The sequence below is a fragment of the Marmota flaviventris genome, chromosome 5 (genome assembly GCF_047511675.1).
Source record: "Marmota flaviventris isolate mMarFla1 chromosome 5, mMarFla1.hap1, whole genome shotgun sequence".
NCBI classification, from domain to species: Eukaryota; Metazoa; Chordata; class Mammalia; order Rodentia; family Sciuridae; genus Marmota; species Marmota flaviventris.
In genome coordinates this window covers 65,315,952-65,334,832 of record NC_092502.1, presented here as the reverse complement: position 1 = coordinate 65,334,832, position 18,881 = coordinate 65,315,952, and the positions used below count along the sequence as shown (strand labels likewise).

At 40.1% G+C, this 18,881-nt stretch overlaps 1 protein-coding gene across 1 annotated transcript in view; it reads left to right on the top strand.

The window, feature by feature from the left end:
- The window catches only part of Sh3rf2 (SH3 domain containing ring finger 2), a 125,088-nt gene that overhangs the window by 38,517 nt on the left and 67,690 nt on the right, over positions 1 to 18,881 (top strand). Inside the window, exons 2-3 of the mRNA XM_027927917.2 lie at positions 12,281 to 12,550; positions 15,760 to 15,855. Coding sequence (XP_027783718.2) covers positions 12,281 to 12,550; positions 15,760 to 15,855 — 366 coding nt within the window. The remainder of the gene's footprint in view (positions 1 to 12,280; positions 12,551 to 15,759; positions 15,856 to 18,881) is intronic.

Sequence of the window (18,881 nt, the reverse complement as noted above, 5' to 3'; positions counted from 1 at the left end):
TTAGTGGGGGGCACTAGAATGTAAGTCCCAGGAAAGCAGAGATTGCGTCTGTCTTGCTTATCGTGGACACTCAGAAAATTTTTGTTGAAGACATGCATGGATGGCATCACTTTGCCAAGTGTTGAGAATACAAAGGTGAATAAGTCCTAGTGCCTGGTGTGCAAACTGATTAGTCAGTCATTACAGCACAGGGTGACGTGTGCTGTGATAGGGGAAGAAGAGCATGCAGTGGCTCACAGGATGGAAGATCCAACTGTTTTTAATATTCAGCTGATCTTAATATCTTGATAACTGAATTTCTATGTTAAAAAATAATAATGGGAGACCCAACCTTCGGGATGGGGAGGAGACAGAAAAGGCTTTCTGAAGACAGAGCTGTACAGGACACACAAGACAGTGTTGAAGATATTGGCATCTATCTAGATAGGACCTTATGGAAACAGAGAACCATCTTGCCTATCCTGCAGTATCTCCTATTCCTCAGGAAGAGTACTGACTCGACCTCAGTGAGCAATGATTGCAGATAACTGCTGGAATGCTTCTATGACTTAATTATCATTGATGTTTTCCATTTCTCGGGGACTTGAGGATTTTCATAAATTCTGCCTTTCAACTGAAAGAAATGACCCGACGCCCAGAGCGACGTGTGGGTCTTTAGCATCTCTCTGATGCACAGCTGCTCACTCCTTCCATGGAGTCCGGCTTTATATGCAAGCAGGGCACTTCTTCTCCAAGGTCATGTCAGCCCCATTTGATAAAAATGAGAAGAGTGCTTTGAATTTTGATTTGAAGGAGGCAGACAAGCTGCAGATTTGCAGAAGGTCCTGGTGGTGAGAAACCTTGACTTCAGAGGCAGCTGAACAGAGAAGGAAGAATTCTAACTTCCTGGGCTTAGTGTTTCCAACAAGGGGTATGCCAACCTTTTCCCTTTCGTCTCACAAATTATAGTGCAAAATAAGTGATAATATGCACACACACACACACACACACACAGCTTGCAAGGTTGAAGACTAATTAAGAAGGAAAAATTGAAATCAAGATGGAGCTTTTTAACACCAGAGGACAAGCCCAGCTACATTCACTCTCCTTCTCAAAGTCATTTCTCCCAAACATCTGTAAGTATTTAAGGTCCCTCCATTTCTCACAAGGTGCTGGAGGCACCTTGACCTCACTGGCAATTTAAGGAAGACCCCATACAGAAAAGTAGAGAGAAAAACACAATGACCCACCTTCTACCCACGACTCAAGTTCACACTTGAGTCATCTCAAGTTACCTTTATTTTGGAAGTTTTGTTGTTGTTGTTGTTGTTGTTTTGGTACGAGGGATTGAACCCAGGGGCTCTTAACCACTGAGCCACATCCACAGCCCCTTTTATTTTATTTGTTTGTTTGTTTGTTTGTTTATTTATTTTTGTGGCAGAGTCTTTCTAAGTTGCTCAGGGCCCTGCTGAGTTGTGAAGCTAGCTTTGAACTTGCAATCCTCCTGCCTCAGCCTCCTGAGTCTCTGGGATAAAGGCATGTGCCACTGCACCCAGCTATTTGGGGAGTATTTTAAAGATGCTTCTGGAGCTTTCATCATTCACCTTAAAAAAAAACTGTTATCTTTAGAGTTGCAAGAAGTAGTAAAAACCACCTTTGCATGGTGCTTGACGAAATTGAGGCCCAGAGAAGTCCCACCCCTCACTGGAGGACATATACAGTGCTGAAGTGTGGACCACATCTAGGAGCCACCTCCAGCCCCCAGGTTAGGGACCCATTGTAAGAAACATCCTGCTGTTTGTCCAGGCCACATTGTCATGAGTCATCCCTCCTCCAGTTCCAGAACACCCCACATGAAGATAGAAGAGGAGAAACAACTCAGAGGAGAAAACTAGAATAGAACATCTGAATTTTTTTTTTCCTTAGCCAGTGGAGTAGTGGTGGGAGGGTCGTTGGCTCATTTTTCTTCACTCTGCATGATGAATTTGGCTCAGTTTCTTAAACCATATGGAAAAAGACACATCCACCACACACCATACCTAAAGCTCACTCAGAGATAATGAATGGAAGGGAGTAAAATCACCTCCCAGGCAGAGTGAGATAGCACTTTTCCTTGTCCTTCAGGCTCCCACCTGCATCCTGCCCTTCTCCACAGGTCCCTATGCCCTCCTGGAGGAAAAGGTGGTAGAAGACATGCTTTGGTTCCCTGGGCAGTTCACTGTGTCCCACTGAACACCTCCAGGACTTGGCACCCAGCTAATTCAAAAGCTATCCCAAGCAATTTATGGAGAACCAGCTTGTGTTTGGAGCCAGGGATGGAACTATGGACGTGGGGTATCACCCTCCTGTGGTGGGAAAGTGGGATCACCCCAAAGCAATGTTGGAGAAATGTCTGAAGGGAGAACAGGAAAGTATGAAGTCCTGGAAAGTCACCGGCAATGATGAGAGGCACTTGCTCTCCCCACACGGGGTGAGCTCCTGATTCCTTTGCCTTTTTCCTGCTGCAGAACCCCCCGGAACTCAGGAAGTAGGCAGGGTCTTGAGGGAAGAGGTTGGCATATCCTGAGTGTTTGGAAGAGAAAGGAAGGAATGCCAGGTCCATGCACTCAAGTGTCTCTAGTTAGGTAAAGAAGGAAAAGGAGGCCTGAGATGGCTCAGCCCTCGGAGGAGGGCTATGATAAGGCAAAAACTAAGGGGAGAGAATCAGAGACACAGCAAAAGCCACAGAACAGCAGAGAATTGTAGATACGCACATGGGGCAGAAATAAGAAGCTTCCACACATTAGCTCCCTTTCTGTCCCTCAGTGTCTCTTTTTCTCTTCATTCTTTTCTTCTGGTACATTTACTCCAACTCACAATGATATCCCTATTTGTGTATTATAAGTTTGATCTTTGTTTCTCCAACTAAGATTGTGACCTCCTTGTATAATACCTGGCACGGCTGACACTCAAAAATACTTGCAGAAAAAAAAAATACTTATGGAAAGAAAAACAATGAATCAATGACAAGTCGAGCTGGGGACGTCAGGACCGAAGGTGTAACAGCAGGCCCGCGACTCCGCTCTTTTCCTCTGGGCAAAACCTCTAAGTGTCCTTATTTATTGAGCATTTATTATTTGCCAGACATTCTACTAATTGCTCTACATGATTTATCTCATTAGTACTCTCAACAAACTCAAGAGGAAGTGTTTCATAGTTAATGATTCACTGGAAGGGCTCACAGAATTCAGTGAAGCTGGTATATTCATGCTTATGATTTATTGCAGATAAAGGGTACAGATTAAAGTCAGCAATGGAAAAAGGCACACAGGGCAGAATCCAAGGCAGACAATGAACAGAGCTTCCAGTCGTCCCTTCCCAATGGAGTCATGCAGACTCCGGCAATGCTCCATGACAACATGCATGAAGGGTTGCCCACCAGGGAAACTCACCTGAGACTTGTTGTCTGGGAGTTTTTAAAGCTGCCATGACTGACCGTCCATGTGGATGCCCTTAGTCTCCAGCCCTTCCAGGGGTCAAGCTTCCACTGCTTGTTCCTAAGCTCCCACCATAAATCACATAAATCATCACCTAATGTGACCCAAGGTCCCCAGGTAGACAAAGTCTTCTAGATTAGCCACAATAGTCTAAGGGCTTAGAGATCAACTCCTAGGGCAAGAGCCAAACCTTTGGCTGGAATGTGCAAGGTTTGGATAACCCAGACTTGCTGAGTTGTGCTGAGCACAGGGAAGGGTTACTATTAGCCCCAATTTGTGGATGATGCAATCTAAGGCTCAGGAAAGCTTTGATTTGGCCAGTTATAAAAGCCAGAATGCAAACAAACCAATATCTTACTTGATCCAAACATAGGTTTGTAACTATTGCACCTAGTACCTCCCCTACACAAGTAAAATGCTCTACAATGAAGAGAAATTTACAGAGAGCATCTCATAAGCCTGTTCTCACATTGGATGCTCAGTCTCAGATTTCCCTGTGGGAAGATCCCAGTACAGCGAGCTTTCTGGTGATCCTCAATACCCAAGCAGCAGATGGTCCTTGCCAAGGCCAGCTGGATCTATTCCTCCCTATTGAGTGAACTTTGGGGGGTTTGGAGGTGTCTCCCCACTTACTAGAGTAGGGCCAACCAGCACTTCCTAATATTAACATCATTGTCCCCAACAAATCTGCTCCAAGAGGATTATTCCCCTGAGGGAGAGAGGGAAAGAGGGAAGTGGATGGCTCAGCTGGTTAAACAGCAAGTTAGGCTCCAGGACAATTGTTGAGCCCTTGCCTCACCCACAGGGTGGAATCATAGGGAAAGTCACATATGCCTTACCCCACATTCCCAAGGTGTGTTCTGCTGATCCTGCAAAGTGGTCCAGATGCAAATACACAAATCACATTAGCAGAACAAGCTTCTTTTGTTGTTGTTGTTATTTGTTTGGGGGATTGGGGGGGGGGGGTTGGAGGGGTTTTTGTTTGTTTGTTTGTTTGGTACCAGGGGTTGAAACTAGGGGTGCTTAACTACTGAGCCACATCCCCTTTTTTATATTATTTTATTTTTGAGACAGGGTCTCACTAAATTGCTTAGGACCTTGCTAAATTGCTAAGGCTGGCTTTGAGCTCTGAATCCTCCTGCCTCAGCCACTGAGATTACAGACATGTGCCACTATGCCCAGCTTAACAGATCACACTTCTGAGAGACTTATCAGCAAAGAAATCTATGTGACTTGGTTTTCCTTTATGTTCCCTGAATTTATTTGAGTATAAAGTGCTATTTGTATACATGTATGACACCAAATTATTAACTTTGGAGATGTGGAAAATATGAGTATAACAATTCCTTTCTATTTCCCAGCTCATGCCAATTAATCTTGTTTTCAGATAATTGTCACCACTTATGTTTATTAATCTTTCATACATTGTTTTCCTCCAGGAACAGCAATTCCTGAATGTTTCTTGATTAATTCTCCAATTCATTCATTTATCAGGCATTTATTGAACACCTACTTCTGTCCAGGGCTCAGAGAGAGAGAGAAATAGAAGTGCTTCAGACTCAAAACCTGAATTTCCTAGGAGCAGAGAGTTCCTGTAGCCTGGTGAATGAAAACTTGAGCCAAAGGCCAGGAGGGCTTTTTCTTGGCTCCATTCTCCAGTGATGGGCAATCTTATGACCAGCTCAAGGAGATAAGCAGTTCACCAGGATGTTGATATTGGTCCCACCTGATGCCAGAAGTAGAGAGGACCAAGTCAACCTTTCTGAACTAGAGAAGTGTCCCCAGAAAATGGTCAAGAGCTGTTAACACATTAGCAGGTCAAGTTCTTATACATGCTCTGCTTTTTCTCTTGTATGAGTCTCTGGGGTGATACTGGTCCCCTTGAGCTCTTTTTCTTACCTTGTTAACTATTCATACCCCCTTGCATTTTTTTTTAATTGGAAATAAGCTCAGGGCTCACTGGCAGCCGAACTACCTACTACTATTGAATTCTGCTGTTTGGATATTTTATTATTATGGGGTTTTGGGTTTTTTTCTGGGTTTTGGATATTTATTAATTTGGAAATGTACAGACTTTTTTTCTGTTTGCTTTTGGATTTGTTTTTTTAGTGACTTCAACAACAACATTTATTTTATGCTTACCCTGCACGTCCTCCTTGGGTTGGCAGAGTAGCCCCACACCCTGCACAGCTGCAGACCCAGCTAGAAGGGCCTGTATCCCCTGGAACGCCTTTGTCACCTCTGTAGGAGGAAGAGAATAGGAGGCTCCTCCTGGAAGGGACACCCTCCACTTCTGCTCCCATTTTGTTAGCCAGAGTGGACATGTGGCCATGCCTGACTCCCAGACAGGCCCTTCCTTGTTGTTGGTTAAAAGCTGGGATGTTAGTGTCCTCTCCCTCCTGAGCACTTCCTGGGACGAGGTCTGCCTTTGCTGTCAAGGACTGGGAGGAGAGAGAGGAATCAAAAATCACGTGGTTGTGGCTTCAAGACTTGAGGCTTGCCTGAGAGGGAAAACAAACACAATAAAACAAGACTGGCAATGTCCCCCATTTCCTCTATCCCTTCAAGGAAGAATTGTTCCATCTTCAGTGTCAGAAGGTAAATACAGTAGTTCAAGCAATAAATTGTGGCTATGACCTCATTTAACTCTGTGTCCTTCAGGTAGTGCTGGACCTGGGGGCTCAAATTTTATTGTCAAGGCTCTAGCTATTGAGTTACCTATTGCTTTGATTTGGATGTCCCCACCAAAACTCAGGTTGAAATTTCATTCATATGGTGATGTATTAAGAGGTGGTAACAGACGGGATGTTTAAGAGGTGATTGGGTCATGAGGGCTCTGCCCTCCTGGATGGATCAATGGATTGTAGATTAATGGGTCATTGTGGGGTGGCTTTGTTATAAAAGTAAGCTGTCTGTGGCTTGTCTTGCCGTGTAAATGCCCTCAGCCATATCATTACCCAGCAAGAAGGGCCTCAGCAGATGTCAAGCAGATGCCAATGCCATGCACTTGGACTTCCAGATCCACAAGCTAAATAAATTACTTTATAAATTACACAGTCTGCGATGCTCATGCAGGGACCCTGACCCGGAAACAGATTTAGAGTTCACAGGTGGAAGAAGATGCAAAACACATTTAGGACAGCAGACATGCTTTATTCAATGGTGGCTGCAACCATCAGCCAGCCCCCAGCTTCAGCCACACCCACCCACCCCCACCAAGCCATTTTGCCCCTCCCCTTAGCCCATTTCCATAGGCCCTTTCTATATGCAGATCAATCAAATAAGACTCACTGCCAACAGGTTACCTAAGAGGGGCCTATGCTCACAAGTTAATGTTTATGACCTGGAGTCCATACACTGAATCACAGTGTTTCTGGCCTTGACTGACTGTACCACAGTCTGTTCTAAGTCCTGGCTTACGCACTGAAGACATCACACAGCCCACCAGATCTCAGCCAGGGAACCTCACTACAGCCATTTTTTTGGCCTGCCCCAACAGGGGTATTCAGTTCAAGCAACAGAAAACAGATGAAGACACAATTTTTCTCACTATATCTCTAGTTCTGCTGCCTTCCATAGCTTCTTTCGGGGAGGTATGGCTACTGGTTGAGAAACATCCCCAGGATTATGGTCCAGTATTGGATTTGTACTATATTACCCTGGTACTCCAAGGCCCAGAGACTTAAGGTTCATGATCCAAGAGTAAGAATTGCTTCTTCTCAGTATCTATCAAATCTCAAAGAAAAGACTAGTTGCCCCTGAATGGCTCATGTGTCTGTTCTGTACCAATCACTATGCTGGGAATATTTGGGTCCTCTAACTGGCTGGCCTGGGTCGCACAGTCCTGTAAGTGATATCATCAGAGTGACTGACATGTCTGTCACAAGATGAAGAGAGAACAGGCACTTTCTCAGAAGGGGTTTCTTGGTAAAGCAACAACATAATTTTACTACCAAGATTTCTGCATATCCTGGTCTCTTATTTCTGGGTTCTTTGCATTATCCCTCCATTAAAACTATGTCCTTTGTAGTTTCCAGACCCTACTGAAAAGACAAATGAATAGACAAATAACAGAAGAATTGAAGTCCTAAGTTTTGGGCATCTAAAAAAAAAATTAGCTTCCATTTGGATTGTGTGCCATTATGAAAAATACCAGGAAAATTTGGGGTAAAAATGGGAGTTCATAACCCACTTGAATCTAATGTATGAAATATGATATGTCAAGAGCTATGTAATGTTTTGAACAACCAATAAAAATAAATAAATAAATAAATAAATAAATAAACAAAAAAAAATACCAGGAAAAAGAGTTTGGGAATGACCTGATTGTGAGACTCCACACCATCGTACCCCCCTGTCTCCTCACTTCTGCACCTGTAGCGACAGAAAACATTTATGAGTCATAAAAGTTGCGACCAACAACAGAACGGGTAATAGCTGATGTGGAACTTGGCATCATTTTCCCTGGAGAGAACAGTGGAGGACGGGAGAGAATCAACCAGCTCAGCCTCTTCAAGTGCTCAACTTTGATGTGAGGGCTCTGGAGTTCAATCACTCATGCTAATGCAGCCAGCAGCAAGCAAATTGCACTCACACTCTATTCAGATTTTGATTACAAAACAGCCCGAAGTGAGTTTTATGATGGAAAAACATACTAGGTGATTTCAGCTGGATGAGAGACCATGAGTGTGATAGAAGCAGCAGGGCGTGGAGGTCAGATGCACCTGATTCCATCTTGGGTCTGCCACACATTGGCTATATGACCTTGCCTGGTGGCACTTACCATCTCAGAACTTCTGTCTCCTAATCAGCAAAATAGGCTACTACCACCCCCTTCAGAGGGTTCTGAGGTCACATGAATGAGATATTAGATGAAAGCGCAGAGTGCAATAATGTAAAAAAAAGTTTCCCTGGCCTGGCAGAACCCCGGTGAAAGTTAATTTTCTGCACTTGTCAGAGTCACTCTCTCGGGCTCCCTCCCTCTCTCCCTCTCTCTCACCTTCCCCCACTCCCTCTCTCTCTCTCCATCTCTTCCTGCCTCCCTCCACCCTTGTTTACTCCACCCCTGTTGTTTTCTATGAACACAGAACTGAGAATACCAGGGGAGAGATCATCCAAAATGAAGAGAAAGAAGATGAAGAAGGTCTTCATGGTTAAAGACAGATTTACAATTTACTTCCACAATACTAATCTGTGTTGAGGGGAGATGGACAAAAGATGGGGTAGAGATGAAGATTGTCAATGAGGCCTATCTCAAGGCGTCAATGTTTAGGCATCTTCGAAGGCATTGAAGCACTTCACATAATTCAGGTTTAATATACTCTCTCAGCACTTGAAATGTATTCCAGAAAGGTGAAGAAGAAAGCATGTTGGCAATTTACAAAGTTTGCTTCAAAACTGCACTGCCCCCATTAGAGCTAGAACCAGTAACTTGAACCAGTAGCAGCAAACTTGGGTGGTAGGCGCCTCGGTTTATGCCTAAAGGACTTAAATCAGAATACTATAATAAAGCAGCCTTATCAAGTTTATAGCAGCTCAATTCACAATAGCCAAGCTAAGAACCAAACTAGGTACACTTCAACAGATGAATGGATAAAGAAAATGTGAGATAGATATATAGATATATAGATATATAATGGAATATTACTTAGTCATAAAGAAGGATGAAATTATGACATTTGCTGGCAAATGGATGAAACTAGAGACCATCATGCTAAGTGAAATAAACCAATCCCAAAAAATGAACGCCAAATATTCTCTCTGACATGCAAATAATAACCCATAACAAGGGAAGGTGGGAAGGGGAAGAATAGAAGTTCATTGGATTAGACAAAGGAGAATTAAGGGAAGGGAGGATGGATGGGAACAGGAAAGACAGTAGAATGAATAAGACATAACTTTCTTATGTTCATCTATGAATACACAACGAATGTAACTCCACATCATGTGCAACCACAACAATGAGATCCTAATTAGAATAGGTTATATCCATGTATGTGGAATATGTCAAAATATACTCTACTGTCATGTATATCTAAGAAGAACAAATAAAAAAAATAAATTAAGGAAAAAAACAAGTGGTAGGGATGTTTAACAAAAATGCAGCTACTTAAACTACTCCAAGAGATTCTGATCAAGTAGTTCAAGGATGAGGTCTGGTATCTGTATTTTTATCATCTCCCAGGATTCTGTAAATGTCAACCACAGACTTCATTTTGAGAAACACAAGTTTAGTGGTTACAAGCTTGGACTTGAGGATAATCCTAAATCCACCCCCTTCTAGCTTTATGAATTTCAGCAACTTTTAATTTTTCTGATCTGCATTTTTCTAGTCTTTTTTTTGTAGTTGTTGTTGTTATTTTTATTTTTTTAAATCAAAAATAACACACAGTTCAAAATTTTTTGTAAGAATTAAATAAAATATATTGTAGAGTGTTTAACACAGGAAAAAATATTCAATAAACACTAACTAGTGATATTATCATTTTCATGCAAAGCCAAAAGTCTCGAATTCTTTTTTCTTTATCTTTTCATTCTTATTTTCTTTTCTTTTATGAATCCAAAAGACAATACATTTAGCGCGATGGAAGTTTATGCAGCTTTCAGACAAAGTCTAAAGTGAAGTAGTCCAAGATGGGTATAAGCAGCTCTGCAAGCCAGAGCCCTTCCTTCCCTGTTTAGGAGTGGCCCTCAAGATGGCAGCCAGAGCCCCAGGAACCATGCCTCATTTCACATAGGAGGACGGAGGAAAAGAAAGAGAATATCAGTCTCCCTCAGTAAGGACATTTCCTAAAGATGGTTTACATTCCGTTGGCCAGAACTTAGCTACCACACAGGCTGAAAAATGTGACAGTATTCCAGGTAATCATGCACCCAGAAAAAAAAAATGTGTCTTGTATTACATTGAAAAACTGGCAAGAAGGCATATGGAAGGAATGTGGTTTCCCATGCACCCAGCTTAAGAGTCCAGCAGATTTGAGTTGTTCCCAGAATCCTCTGCTTTCATGGTGCTTGGACCATCTTCCTCAAGGAGAGGAGTCACATGGTTTCCTTAGCCTACTCAACTGGCTTATTTGCATCCTAAATTCCTTCATCTTTCACTCCTCACTCCCAGCTTCATTCATTTTCTACCGGTTTTATCAAATTTTAATAAGCAAGACAATTTTTTCATTGTAGAAAAATTTTTTAAAAAACACAGCTAAACACTCAGAAAAAAAATTAGTATTCAAAAATCTGACAACTTGGAAATATGTAACATGTTCGTGTACAGACATCTACCATTTTCCCTAGCATTTTACCTAATACATATATAATGATAACCTAGTCTACATGATGGTTTTTAAGTTCTATTCCACTTTACCAGATTACAGATCAACATTAGCAATTTTAGTAACTGCAGTAACTGATTCATTGTATGAACTCTACATAGGGCAGCGGGGTAGGAGGGGAAAGGAGGGGGCTTGGGGTAATTAATGATGGTTGAATGTGATGATCATTATTATCCAAAGTACATGTATGAAGACATGAATTAAATATAATATTGAGTATACAACACAATTGAATATACACAAATTGAATACACTATGTATACAACCAGAGATATGAAAAATTGTGCTCTATATATGTAATAAGAATTATAATGCATTCTGCTGTTATACATAAATTTTAAAAAAGAATGCAAATAAAAAAATATATAGTCCCACATGACAGAAAGGATTAGGATTAAACCTAAATTGTTAGAACTTTCAATTTGCCAAACTGACTCCAAGCAAGATCAGAGTGAGGCTAATTCTGTGTAGGGAAAGTAGTTTCAATTGGGGGAAAAAAATTGACTTAATTAATTATTTAGACAGGAAACTGATTTGACAAATGATGATTCACAAGTTGATTTTTTAAAAAATCTGATGATTGATTTCTGACTAATTATTTCTTTGTCTTGGTTGAGCTTCCTAATGATCCAAACACTCACAAGGTTTGCAATTCCTACAGAAGGTTGAAGATGAATGATGTTGCAATTGCTCTCAGAGCGAGCTTTCTATTTCCAGGTGGTTTTCATCTCAATTTTCTTCCCATCAATACTGAGGAACAGGAAGAACTGATAACATTGGTCCTCCATTTTAAATGATGGTAATAAATATCGTATACCATTTTTAATACACTTTTTTTAGATGGCAATGATCTTTATTTTATTTATATGAGGTGCTGAGGATTGAACCCAGTGCCTCTCACATGCTAGGCAAGTGCTCTACCACTGAGCTACAACCCCAGCCCATTATACCATTTTTTGAGCATGTATTATGTGATAGGCAAGATATTAAGTCTATTATGGGTATGTTTTATTCCTCACACCAACCTTAATAAGATAGGCATTCTATTAATACCCCATTTTTTTTTATAAATGAATACACTTTTAAAAGAGTTAATAGCCATAATCACACAAGGGGAAAGAGGTGGAGCCAGAATTCAAAATCAGTATAGACCCATAAAGAGTCCCTGACTGACTCACTCAAGTTCACAAAGTTTGTGAGTGAAACCCCCAACATTGTTCCTGGAATAGAATCAGGTGGCCCAAGTTCAGATCCTATGTCTGCCATTTCCTGTCTGTGCCACCTTCACAAGTTACTAAATCACTCTGTGTCTCAGTCACCACCCTATCTGATAAATAGGGATGATGAGTATCTATCTTAAAGGGCTACCTAGATTAAGTGAGACAACACACACACACACAATTAGCACATAGAATATGCTTCCTTAAAGTTATTCATATTATATTCTGTCCCACCAGCCTCTAAGCTACGTACCTGTTATTTTCTGTGCCACTGCAGGTGCCTCGAGCCAAGGCCTTATGCAACTACAGAGGGCTTAATCCTGGTGACCTGAGGTTCAACAAGGGTGACATCATTCTTCTCCGGAAACAGCTTGATGAGAACTGGTACCATGGGGAGGTCAATGGCATCAGTGGGATCTTCCCAGTCAGCTCCGTGGAAGTCATCAAGCAGCTGCCCCTGCCGCCCCCTCTCTGCAGGGCCCTCTACAACTTTGACCTGCGAGACAAGGATAAGAGTGAGAACCAGGATTGCCTGACTTTCCTCAAGGTAAGACTCTGCTGGCCACCACGGTCTTTGAGGACCCATAGAGACTATTGTAGAATCCAGAGCTGTTTGCTTAATATTTGCTGGTTTCTAAAAAAATATGTTTATTTTATATATGAATATACATGTAAGTGTATGTAACATACCTGTGCAAATATATGCATGTATATATGTACAATAAGTGTGTATGTATAAATCAAACTGCATGGAAGTGAAATCTCTAGAGAAATCTACTAATAAGTGTTCAATAAAAAATTTTAAGCCTTTTTCTATTGCAAATATAAAAATAAGTATTCACACATTGATTCATTCTGAAATCACTTTTGAGCACTTATTCTTTGGAGGCACTGGGAATGAAGCATGAAAAAGTTGCATTTTCTACCTTCATGGCAGAGTAATAGGAGAATTATGTGAACAAAAAATTAGTTTGATCATGTGCTGTATGAAACTACAGCCCTACCTCTTTATTATGTATCCATAGTGGTATTCTTGCTGATGACCAAGTTATGGTCACCTAATTCCCCTTATCTACAACCTTCTATTTTGTTGTAAACATAATATTGAAAACACTCTGAGCACACACAGTAACATAATCATACCTTTATACATAAATAACCTCTTACAAGATATGTTTTGCAAGCACATGAACTACCCTAAGATATTTTGGCCTCTTTTTTTCATTGTACGCTTCCCCACCATTTACAAATAATGACAGTTGTACTAAATCTAGACCACTTCAACTCTCTGTGTTCAGTGTTTGTTATTCCATAGATATACAAATTCTCATGGAAACCAAAGTAGGAGTTATTTTCACTCTTTTCTATTTATAAAAAGATCAATAAAGGTAAAAGAAGGAGTGCTGCTACCATAGCTCAAGAAGTCTTTGTTTTGTAAAATATCTGCATTTCAGTTCTACCATATATGAGGGACTTAACAGTCCCTCTAGATAACCTCACTGTCCTCCATATTTAGAGATAGTGATCTTTGTTTTTTTCTTGGAATCTCAGAAAGAGACTCCTAAGACAGGTCATTCTACAGGCCAAACTGCTAAATTGACACTTAGACTGTAGTTGGAGGAAGGGCAGCTCAATTCCATGAACACTTATTCAGTATTTACTTTGTGTTAGACATGATTAAATACTGAGCTCTGGGGACACAGAGGAAAACATGAGCTGGAAGCACTACCTGCTTCCCTGACCCTCTCCAGAAATTTACTTCACACTCTCACTCATGCCATTTACTTCACACTCTCACTCATGCCTTGAGCCCATTTATGTGCCAAGTCAGCCATTGGGGAAAAAGTAATCAGTCAACGTCCCTACCTTCCTGGGGCTGTCTCTAATGCAAGAAACAGACTTGTGGAAAATTTTGACCCAGGAGTCCAGAGAGAGCATTTGGTCCATTCTGGAGGAGTGCGGAATGCTAAGGCTCCACTAGGAAGTCCTAAACTCAGCATGTCCAAATTAAACTCAAGATCCTTGGGGCTGGGGTTATGGCTCAGTGGTAGAGTGCTTGCCTAGCATGTGTGAGGCACTGGGTTCGAGTCTCAGCACCAGATATAAATAAATAAATTCATAAAGTTCCATCAATAACTAATAAAAATTTTTCAAAAAAAAATTCTTCCTCCAATGATGCTCTCTCCTTCATGCTTTTTCTGTAAGTTAATTGTATTTTCAGACACACATTCATGTACTCATCCATGCTTGTATATATTCTAGAAATATCTATTGGATACCTATTGCATGGGAGATACCACATTAGGTGCTGAGAATGACAGGAATGAAAAAAACAGACACAGGCCTTGCACTCATGAACTTTATATTCTGTTAGGATGGTCGGGCATTAAACAAATCATAACTTGAAATGTGTAATCAAAAATTGTAAAAAGGTCAAAGAATGCTAAAAAAAAAAAGCGGGAGAGTATAATTTGGTAGTGAATTTTAGATTTGGATTGATTTAAGTTGCTTAGGAGCATAAAGCAGCTCAGATAGCCCAGACAGTATATTCTTTTTTTTTTTTTTTTTTCTTTTTGGTACAAGAGATTGAACCCAGAGGTGCTTAACCATTAAGCCACATCCCTTTTCTTTTTCTTTCTTTTTTCCTTTTTTCTTCTTTTTTTTTTTGCAACAAAGTCTTGCTAAGTTGCTTATGGTCTCCCTTATTTGCTGAGACTGGCCTTGAATTTGCAATCCTCTTGCCTCAGCCTCCTGAGTCACTGGGATTACAGGCATGCAACACTCTACCCAGCCCAGACAGTATATTCTTTAGTAGATGAATATACAGGCTTAGATTGCTGAACATGTATGAACATGTAAAGGTGTTCCTGATATAGTATTAAGTTCAAAAAAATCATTGTGTCCTGTATAAAGTACAAGAATATTCAAAATGAATTTACAGTACTAGAAATCAGAATAGTGGGTACTTTGGGCTCAAGAGTAGGAAAGGGCACAAAAGAGCCTTCAGGGTGCTGGTTCTAGATCTTGAGTTGAATGGGGCAGGGAGTTCATGGCCATAGTTAAATGTAGAAATTCTTCCAGATTTTCATCTAAAATTTTGTCCTTTTTTAAACACATGTACCTATGTTTTTGAAAAAGTTTTTCTAAATCAATATGTTTATAGGTACATAAGTTTTCATCTTGATACAAAAAGAATCTGGAAAAAAATGTATTAACTAACTGTTAGCAATTGTTGTATCTTTGTGGTAGAAATTTTTTCCTTATTAGACTTATCTGTATTTTCAAATATTTCTATAAATTTACAAATAATCTTTTGTAATAAGAAATATTTGAATAAAAAAAATGCTTTATGTTTGGTAAATTAAAATGAATAGGTTTTGAAAGTCTTCAAAATAGGAATGAAATTCATTCTTCTTTTGCCAAACTAAAAGCGTGTCTCCCTATGAACTTCCATCTTGATCTCCAGATTAATTTAAATGACAAGTCTGGATTCTGCTGGTGATTGAAATTATAAGAATTTCCAAGTTTTCCTATTAGATTCCATTGATCTTCCAAATTATTTCTACCCCCTCTTGTAGTCTTGGTGACCTCAGTATTGCCCTTTATGGGGAAGTTGTATTTTAACAGGTAGATTTCCTAGATAAATCATGCAAGAGCTACATTGCTGTACCTCATCTGAGACTCCAAACTCATCAGCAAAAGCTCTACAGCCTGAAACCTGAGAGCAAATGCTGACTGCAAGACTTTCTCTTTCAGGATGATGTCATCACTGTGCTCAGCCGAGTGGATGAGAACTGGGCAGAAGGCAAGTTAGGAGACAAAGTAGGCATCTTTCCCATCTTGTTTGTGGAGGTATGTGAGTATCAAGTCTATACCTGATTCGAGCTTACTCAGAAATATACATGTGCCCCCAGTGATGCCTGAGACCAACACTTACTTGACAGGAGGTTTATTTCAGAAGTAACTATAGTTTCTTTAAAAGATACCCAACTCTGGCAGTAGTGGGAAGAAATGCACCTTTTTTATTCTGCTGCCAAGAATGTAAATTGGTGAAATCTCTCATATCCAAACTCTAATAAATTCATACCAAGAACCTTAAAATATACACCTCCGTTGAGTCAGCAGTTCTACATCTGAGAGCTGATTGTCATGAAATATTTATATAAGTATGCAAACACATATGTACAAAAGATACAGAAATGTTCATCATAGCATTGTATATAATGGTGAAAAAACAAATAATCTAAATATCCACTGATGAGGATTTAATGTTTAAAATTATAGTGATAGATATGTATATGCCTATTAAAAACAATGGTGGAGGATAATATTTAAAATCAAGGAGTATTTGATATTATAGAAAAATTCATGATTTATTGTTGAGTTAAAAAAATATTTTAATGAGTGCAGAGTTTTAGATTCACCAGATGAAAAACTTCTGGAGATTTGATTTATAACTCTGTGACTATACTTAATACTACTAAACTGTACACTTTAAGATAGTTAAGATAGTAAATTTTTATATGTGTTTTGTACCACAATAAAAAAGCTACGTGAAACTAGCTTTATAAATATATATGTGCATATAAATAGAAAAGGAACTAGAAAGACACGTACCAAAATATTAACAGTAACAATAAGTAGATGGTGAAATTCAGGATGATTTTCATTTTCTTCTGTCAGTTTGTATTTTCTAAATCCTGTGAAATGAGCATAAGTGTATTACTTCTGTGGGATTTTTAAGCTCATTTATTTTAAAAAAATCAGGAAACATGCTAGGCCATCTATCTATTCCTCCAGAATAATAATATAACTCGTAGTCCCTGACCCCACTAGCCATGAGCCTCACCCTGGCTTGAAGCAAGTCACTACAAATTTAAGAGAGGTTTCATTGTTTAGCCATTTATTGGGCGCTTACTCTGCAGAAGCATGAAAAATGAGTTTTGGAGAGCTATGAAAGAAATTAAAGGTGTGGTCTCCCCTTCTAGAAGGATGGGATGAAAACAGAAGAGAGGCATAGTTTGGGAAAAGAGACCAATTCCTCCACTCATAAAAACCAAAGCAGTTGTGAGTGGATGGGTGCCCAGAGCTCCGGCTGGCTCTCCAGGTTCTCTGTACCTCTACTCCATCAGTGTTGAAGGAATGGACAATTAGAGGGACAGATGGGAAAGGGCCCAGAAAAGTTGTTCTTTTTACTGTCTCTGTCAAAAGATAATCTCATTTCTGATGCTCTTTTCTCTTGCTGGGACCCCTGCAGGCACATCCATCCAGTACTTTCCACCTGTTCACTCATTTTATAAAGGCTCGGTTAGAAATCCACATTCTCATGAAATTTCAGCAATTAGTTGAACACAATGGTTTCTTTCCTTTCTGAACACCTGACAGGTGTGTTGGTTGTACTTCACAAGCTAGCATAACAAACAGAACGGAATTCTGTAAAAAAAAAAAAATGATAATAATAAATAAATAAATAAAAATCAGCTTGCTGAGCATGTGAAAAACCTTGGATCCAATTCCCACTGAGAAAAAGGAATGAAGGAAAGAAGGATGGAGGGAGGAAGGGTGGGAGAAAGAAAAAAGTATATTGCTTAACAAATCCATGAATGAAAAACTATTTGAAGGTGGCCAGAAAAAAAAAATTAGAGGACAAACCATCCAGTATGACCCTGTCCTAAAAACATTCAATCATTCAACTAATTTTTCAGTGGGAGCCTGCTATGTCAGGTCCTGTGCTAAGTTCCAAAGACACAGATAGATATGGGTCCCTACATTTGGAGATTACAGAGTTGGATGTTCAGGTAACTACAAGTGTGCTAATGATGTGAAGGGTGAAGCAGGAGGAAATATGATGGGTTATCTTCTGGGGTGGGAAGATAATCAAGTGGTTGCTCTAACTTACCTTGGCTAGGGGATAACAAGCCAAGATCTGACAGATGATTGGAATTACATAAGTTAAGTATAGAGGGAAGAACACTGGGGGAAATGGAGATATCTTATGCAAGAGTCCCATAACACAATGAAATGTAGTGTGTCTAAGGGACCAAAAGAATGTCAGAGCTGGAACTTAGAGAGAGTGACAGAATAACAAAAATTGAAGCCATAGAAGTAAATGGGAGGCAGGTCACTGATGGCTTTGTAAACCATGTTATATAGTCAGAAGGGTCTAGGTGATGCTGCTGTAATAAATAGCACTGAAGTCTCCAACTTAACAAAGAAAATGTTATTTCTCACCTATGATGTTTATCAAAGGATGGTGAGAATTTCTGCTCACATAGTCACTCAGGAACCCAGACTAATAAGGCTAGGTCATCTTATAACTGTACTATCTGGAACATGTGGATTTCCTCATTTCCACAGGAAGAAAAGAGTGAGTTGTGTACCAGCAATTAAATGCCTCAGCTCAGAAGTGACACTTCCTACTCCCATACATAGCCCATTGCCCTGAACTAGTCATGTAGGTCCACTCGACTGCAAAATAGGTGAGAAGTATGGGGGAACACATGGAATACTTGGGTGAATATCCTCTGTGCCATATCATAAGAAGTTTGGATTTGACCCAGAGGTCAAAAAAGCCTTGAAAGGTTTTAAGTGAGGCAGTGATTTCCTCAGAAATCACTTGTTTCTTAATGGCTGTTCTGACTGCAGTGAGAAGAATATTTTGAAAAGGAGGGAGAAATAAAACAAAGAAACCCTTTAGGAGGCTATTGCATGGCTCAGTTAGCAGATGATTGTGGCTTAGACTAGTGGAGAGAAACAAGTGAACACATTCAAGGGCCTCTTAGCAGACTGAACTCTAGAGATATGGGGATCAAAGAAGTGGAGGACAGGAGAGAGGAAGTGGTCAAGAGGTACCTCGCTTTCTGATTTGTGTGCCTAAG